The following is a 7,195-nucleotide window of genomic DNA, read 5'->3' on the forward strand; positions in this document are numbered from 1 at the left end:
TGTCAGTGTAATTTCTTTTACACGCCGTCAAAAATGAAGTGCTTTAACCGGAATTGACACAAAACCTCTGGCTGGACGTAAATACCTGAAGATATGGAGGGGGGGGAAAGTTTGCCCCCGAGAAGGGATGATGTTCAACGGGTCGCTGCTGGCAACGCACGAACAGAAACAAGTTAAAAAAACACCTAAAAGTAAATTCCTCAGAAGACGTAAGGTAACGCGCGCCTCCCACACCGCACGGTCAATTAATTCCAATTTGAACGCCAGTGGCCTCACCTCCTACACTAATGTCTTGTGATTGTGCCTTGAGAAAATAAAGCAGTTTCCTCCTTGTGCAGATAAAAGGAATCAAGATGGAAAATTACATATATGTGGAGGGGGAAAAAACAGAAAGAAAATCTGATTGAGTATCTTTTCCATAGCAGGTTTTTAGTCAGAGCCTCCTGGAATCTCTGACATGCTGAAGTCTGTTAGCATTTATCTGATTCACCAACCAATGCAGTGCTGTAGCCTGAGAGCAAAGTCTCTGATATCATTCATAAGTATTTTCTTATTATTTAACATCAGTTTATTAACACATGCGTGAAGATAGGCTTCATAGTGCCCTCCGTTTTGTACCTGTGAACAAACCACTTCATACCTGTGTCCTTTATGTTTTATGCCGGCTTATTCATGAATTATGGGGATAAATGGTCATAGAAATGCAAAAATTCACGTGCATTTTAAAGTAACTATTATTATATATGAGCATAAAGTGAGATTCTTTAGACTGTTTTTCTTTAGGGTGACTGTCAGAAGGTTGGATTCCAGTTTCCTCCTCTCTAATGGGTAAAGTTGCCCACTCATCTGCATATCAGTGTACCGTCTGTGTGGCTGTGACTCTGAGTGGATGAATGTGTCTCCAGTGGAAACGATGCTCTACAAAAACACAACCTTACCAAGTGCTGTTGATCTAGCTTCTTATGCAAATATCTTAGTACGCTTGAAATAAGACAAAACTAACATCCAAGTCACTTTTCAGTAAGATCTAGAAGCTTGTTTTAAGTAAATAAATTCCTTAATATTGTTGAAAAGGTTCTATAGTTCTACTGGCATATTATCTTACTTATAGGAAAACTGCCTTGTTTTAAGTCATTTCCTGCTTCTTTGTTAGCTCTTGGTTCATAATCTGTTTTATTTGAGTTTCTGTATACTTCTAGGTATTTACCTCTGCTGTTGTTTACTTCTTATAGTGTCTACGTTCCCAGAACTACCCAGTAGCTTCCCTCAGTGTCTCAACAGGTTGTCTCATCACTATCATTCCAAAAAACAAGCTGCTTAGTATAAATATTACTTTGTTTACGTCAGATTGTGTTATTTCCACCAGCCTGTTTCAATTTCACTTCAGCATCCAGCATGTGACTGACTCTTCATTGGTGCAGACAAAGCATTTGCATGGTATTGCAGGATGCTAAGTAATGTTGCTTTCGTGTCATACCTCTAAAATGTTTAGCATCTATACGTTCAGAATACACTGGCTGCGTTTCCAATAGAAATATGCGCAAAACTTTTTCAATATTTGGCTAATGTGGAAAAAAAACAAAACATTTTGCACATGTGCAAAAGTCAGTAAAAAACATTCCTTGTCATGATCCTCAACTGCTTCTTGTTGTCGTCTTCATGGTTTGTGGCTGAATCCATTTGTTGATCATGTGACTTGTGTGTTGCAAAAAATTTTTCCCTTTGCAGTTTTGTGAAATAAAGTAATTCTGATGCGGTGGAAAAACCTACCTCTATCAAAACATTTTAGCGAAAAATTAGTTGTCACTTTTTAATTGGCACGTTTTTTTAGTTTCGAAATGTCGGTCAATGGAGACACAACTACTGGCTGCTGACACTTAAGAGTATGATTGGGGTATCATTCTGCTTAAATTATGAACAAAGTTTAGACAGAATTCAAAAGACTCTTCATCCATGGTTATTCTTATATTTCCTTTAGACGGATCTCTACTCTTGAGGAAAACTTTGGATCAGACAATTGGGGGCTTAATTAAGCTGCCAGTTTTTCCATAATCAGAGTAGACAGGGCAGGTCATATCATCTGCTGGTGTAGGTAGAGATGTGACTTGTTGGATAAACTGATAGGCATTTACTTAATGAAGGAGAAAAGCAGCGTTTCAAAACACACACAAAGCAATTAAAGAATGTGGCAGGTGTTTGAATATTAAAGTGTAGAGTGTTTGAGGTTCACAGATGGGTTTTTGAGAGAAATTAACTCCAAATTCATATTTCACTGAACACCAGAACTGATTACTGTGAACCAATGCGAGGGTCCGCTTTTGATCTGCCAATCATCTTTCTCTCCTGATCAGAGTGACAGGATGTCCATATCCCTCGATGAATTCGCCGCCCATCTTAACTTCAGTTACAAACCTCGACCGCCACTGTTTCAGCAGCAGGTAAAGCATCAACCCAACCCACGCATCAGCGGACCTTCAACCCTACCAATAAAAACATTAAGTCAGAACATTTGATCGATAGCTATCGACTCAGACCCACTGATTTGCCACCCGGCCTTGATCGATGAACCGGGTTAATCCCTGGTGATTAAAGCAGGGCTGGGGTGAGTGGAGCACCCGTCCTCCAACGTCTCACTTCCACCTGCTCCAGGAAATGTGCAGCTCTCTTTTGTGCTTCTCACTTTTTCAGCGTCTATGCGTGGGCGCGTGTGCACACACCTACTCTGCCATTCCCCCCCGATCCCTTATGACCAACACCAGCTGTATTACACATTCACAAAAACACTGTATCTATAAAACTACCCACTAAAACCTCTCAACTTTTAAAAATTTCAACAGCACTTCAAGGTTTTTTTGTAGTTTTCCTGTCAGGCAGTTTGTTGCCAACCAACAACAAACATGCATCTCCAGATCTACAAGTTTATGACATGCAAACAGACAGTAAAAGTGAAGCATGCTGTTGTATCACTGAGGCTTCGTTCGGATCAGCCTCACGAACATGTAGCACACACACACACACGCGCACACACACACACACACTGACTGAGAGTGGCTGAGCGAGGAGTATAAAAGGGGGCATCCTTCCCACTCATCAGAGAAGTGCTCACTTCATTCTTGCACACTTCTTGAACACAACAAGCCTGTTTTCTCAAGGTAAGGCTGTTTTTATTTTGGCCCTGAAGTATTTTGTGACATTACGTTGAATATTTTTATTGTTAATTAATACATTTACATTGCGGGTTGGTTGTTGCTTATAAAATGTAAATGTAATTTTATTGTGACATAAGGCTTATTCTTTTAGATTCTATCAAAACTAATATTTTTCTTCTCAAAAGACAAAATTCCTTGGGGTTTTTTTGGGAGGGAGTTTTCCCCAGTCAGTCTTTAACTCTCCATCTTTAACTATGTTAAATTGAATTTGTGAATAAAACTGTAATTCTTTACGGACTTAATTCATAGAGATTTGTCTTGGAGATTTTGCCTGATGACAAATAGACCAAGAGTTTTTATTTTTTTATTTCTTAGGTCAGTTTGACCTGCTACAAACCGTATTCAGGTTCCCCAGGTCCGTCTCACCTGCTGTGATAGAAGCTGATATTTTGTGGATGAATGTGTGAATATTCTGACTCTCACTGCAGTCAGATTAATCTCTTTATTCCTGTGGAGGAGCGGTTGCCTGGCAGAGGGTCCGAGCCGCCTCATCGTGGGAGATTACACCTAAAAGAATAAAACAAGCCGTTTCCTCTCTGTGTTTCAGATGACTGTCGGACTGTGTGTGTGCGCTGTGCTGGCGGTCCTGTGTTCGAGCTGCTTCGGGCTGCCCTTCTCCCCCCAGCCCGTAGACGAGGACCAGCGCTACTTCTCAGTTCCCTCTCAAGGTACACGGGCGCCTTCCGGCAAATCCAAGTTTTCAGATCCGAGCGCGTGACCTCATGTTTTTGTGTGTGTGTGTGTGCGTGTGTGTGTGTGTGTGTGTGTGTGTCGGTTCCGCAGCCGTCTTCGAGGCTGACGCCCCCACCCTGGGGGAGACCCACCTCCGACACAGCCGCTCGAGCCCCCAGCTGAAGCCCTTCTCTCAGGCTGAGGAGGACGCAGACTCCCGCGCGAACCTCAGCGAACTGCTGGCCAGGCTCATCTCCTCCAGGAAAGGTGTGTGTTTGTGTGTGTGTGTGAGAGAGAGAGAGGGTTTTGATGTTGGGGTTTGCTGTGTGTGCACAAACATGAAAAAAAACATCTTGTTGCACTTGCAACAATGTTGATTTTCATACACAAGTGCATTTTTTCCCAGCCATTTGTCTCCCCTGGGTCATGGCTAATTACTGCACAGGCAGCTTTGTAAAATGAATTAGTGGCTCTGGAAAGCTTTTGTGGTTTGAAAAAGAGTCTTCCAGGGTGAGCAGCCTTCCGGTTGATCCTCTCATATGATTTAAGTCTGAATCTGGCTTCTAATCACTTGACTTTCATTTTTTCCCCCATCTTTCCTTTTGTTGTCAGTGTTTTTTTTTTCTTTTATGTCCAGCACTGATCTCCTTGGTAGAAGGGATGCACACATCAGGATCTCACATTTCCTGACTCTCTCTCTCTGTGTGTGTGCATCAGAGCTTTGTGTAGAACAATTTCACCAAAGTGAACTGTGGGAAATATGATCGAAAAGATTCTCCTTGAAGCTTCAAAGCGGATATTTTCTGCATCTTCAATGAAGAGTTTTTTTGTTTTGTTTTTTTGTTGTCTAAGTAGAACCATTGATGGAACTTACTTCTTTTAATTTAATAAAAAAATATCTAAAAGTTTGAAGAGCTGCAGGGTTTAGGTTATAATCATGTTTTTTTCCCCTTTTAAATCTGTGTGAAAAGAGCAAGTGGCCAATTTATTGGTCAAAACTAATGAATGAAAATATAAAAAAGTGCCTTTATTTTCCATGGTTATTTGAGTAGTGCAACCAAGCCAGTTTTTTACTTTAGTTGAAACAAGGATAAAGAAACATCCTTTCTTTATCCGTAAAGAAAGATAAATTCATTCATTAATCAATTATTTAAAAACTAAAATAATAGTCCAATTCAAAAAGGAATACTTGGGTCTGTTGAAAAAAAAAAATGAAATAAATATTATTTTTTCATGCCAGACATTAAGATGTTTTTTTCTTTAGCCACAATGAAGCAGCTATTTAGCGCTAAAGTTTCTCCCCGACTCTTTCATAATATGCATAATCATCAACAAACCAAAAAAAACAAAAAAAAACCCAAAACTTGGAAGCTGTTAAGTCAGACGCCGAGATCCTCAAGAAGCCAAAAGGGCGTGCTGAAACTCAAATGCAACACCATACGGGGCTGAGCGCGCCTCTCTGTTCGCTGGGTGTCGGTGGGTGTGTTGCTCACGTTCTCGCTGTTCACTTGCATGTTTCGGTGTGGGAGGTGTCGTTGTCGAGCCTTCTGCGGCCGGTCTCCTCAGCTTAGCAGCAAGCTGAGGAAGATATCTGTGTGTGTGTGTGTGTGTGTGTGGGTGTGTGCGTGTGTGTGTGTGAGAGAGAGAAAGATGCGTGGGAGGATGTGGGTGGAGTGAAAAGTGCATCTCTGCGTGCCCGGGATTGATTACTGGACAGATAGCGGCTCTGCTTCCCCTTCACTTGGAATCGAATGAGTTGAAAACTGGGAATTCAGGAGATCAGAGACAAGAGAGGTTGAGCAAAGCGTTGGGGTGTCACAAGGTGCGAGGGCAGGTTGACGTAGCTATTCGGAGAAACGGGAGGCTCGCATTTGTCCACATTCATGTGCGGTCATGTGGATGCAGAGGCTAATGAGGTGCTGTCAGGCTGTAATCCAGCCATTGCTGCTGTAGCTTCCTTTTCTTTTGGCGTGTGAATGTGGTTTCTATTTGTGTGTGGGTTTTCACGGAGCAAATAAGTTTAAGATGCAGATCCGGAAAGGAGTAAAAGTAAAATCCAAACATCTTCAGATCGCAGAAGCTTGTTCGAAGGCGTAAACTCTTAAGTTGTGTTAAACATCTGTGATTTGTTTGCCGGTTCAGTTTTCTGCTAAATTCTGTTTGAAGGCAAACAGAATTTAAAGGCAAACATTGACTTTTTGATGTTCGTCTTCCTGAAAGCCTCATCTCATCCCAACCAGTGAACATATCTTTTGAATAATTCAGCTTGAGAGGGTAAACATCTCTAGTGTCGTAGCTGTGTTCAGAGTCAGGTCTGTCAGAGGTTCTCGGTGAAATAAAAGTTCTACTCCAAGAAGATCTCTCTGCACTCAGGAATACTAACTTGACTTTTGTTCTTCTCCTCCGCCCACAATCTCTCCCCTGCTCCCATCTCTGCTTCCAGGTTCTGTGCGTAGAAACTCCATGGCCCAGAAAAAAGGTGGCGGTCTGGACACCAAGCATCGGATAGCGGACAGGGACTATATTGGATGGATGGATTTTGGCCGTCGCAGTGCAGAAGAGTTTGAGTACGCCTCATAAGAGGAAGCAGCTTCTCCTCCATGGAAAGGGGGAAAAAAAAAAAAAAAAAAAAAAACGCCAAGCTGGCTCCCCACTGTCACCCAACAAGAGCCTATTTATGACGTATTTGTTGTACATTTGTTTGTAAAACTGTAATAACGCAATATTCATACTGTATGCCAAATTTTTTGCAGATAGCTCTTTCTGTTTGTTTTCTTGTTCATCTGATTTCTTTATCATTTGGGGGTGAAAAGATTTGGGTCTGTTGAGACTAACTGGGCAGAATAAAGATTATAAATACCCATCTGCAGTTGATTTCTTCAGAAATACACAGTAATACAACAACAGGTATTCCAAGTAATTAGTATTGTTAGAAGTAATACTCACAATGATGCATTATTACAAACCAGATCAGACTACATCAGGTGCTCAAAAGGTACACATGGTGGTTAGTTTATTATTACTATGGAAAGCTTATTGACTACACAAGTATAACCACGAAACATTTAACTTCTCTGCGGAATTCAGATATTCAAAGCTGATTGTTGAAAGCTTTATCTTCAGAGCAACCAGTCTGTCTACATTTAGTCTAGCCCTTGTAAAGTATCCAAAAGATGAATGGTGTTAGACAATGTCCAAACATGCAACAAAAAATGTCTACGAGTTGTACAACAGTGCATCTTGAGATTTCACCCATGAGCATCGTGAAGAGAACCAGGTTAGAAGGGGCATCTTTGACGTCATCCAACACATAC

The 7,195-nt window shown here is 41.3% G+C and overlaps 1 protein-coding gene across 1 annotated transcript; it reads left to right on the forward strand.

Annotated features, from left to right (window-relative positions):
• Nucleotides 1–3,045: 3,045 nt before the first annotated feature.
• On the forward strand, nt 3,046–6,744 carry LOC106960287 (cholecystokinin-like). Its single transcript, XM_015053307.1, has 4 exons — nt 3,046–3,152; nt 3,757–3,877; nt 3,993–4,148; nt 6,325–6,744. Exons 2-4 carry the CDS (start codon nt 3,757–3,759, stop codon nt 6,459–6,461), a joined length of 414 nt encoding a protein of 137 aa, XP_014908793.1. The 5' UTR covers nt 3,046–3,152; the 3' UTR covers nt 6,462–6,744.
• Nucleotides 6,745–7,195: the final 451 nt, after the last annotated feature.

This window comes from Poecilia latipinna, unplaced genomic scaffold (genome assembly GCF_001443285.1).
Source record: "Poecilia latipinna isolate Pla-1442-1.1 unplaced genomic scaffold, P_latipinna-1.0 Scaffold1174, whole genome shotgun sequence".
Lineage (NCBI taxonomy): Eukaryota > Metazoa > Chordata > Actinopteri > Cyprinodontiformes > Poeciliidae > Poecilia > Poecilia latipinna.

Bases quoted from the DNA above. Each gene is read 5' to 3' on its own strand.
- LOC106960287 (XM_015053307.1), top strand. From the start codon at position 3,757: ATGACTGTCGGACTGTGTGTGTGCGCTGTGCTGGCGGTCCTGTGTTCG. The intron at 3,878-3,992 runs GTACACGGGCGC...TCGGTTCCGCAG, and splicing joins CTTCTCAGTTCCCTCTCAAG to CCGTCTTCGAGGCTGACGCC. The intron at 4,149-6,324 runs GTGTGTGTTTGT...CTCTGCTTCCAG, and splicing joins GCTCATCTCCTCCAGGAAAG to GTTCTGTGCGTAGAAACTCC.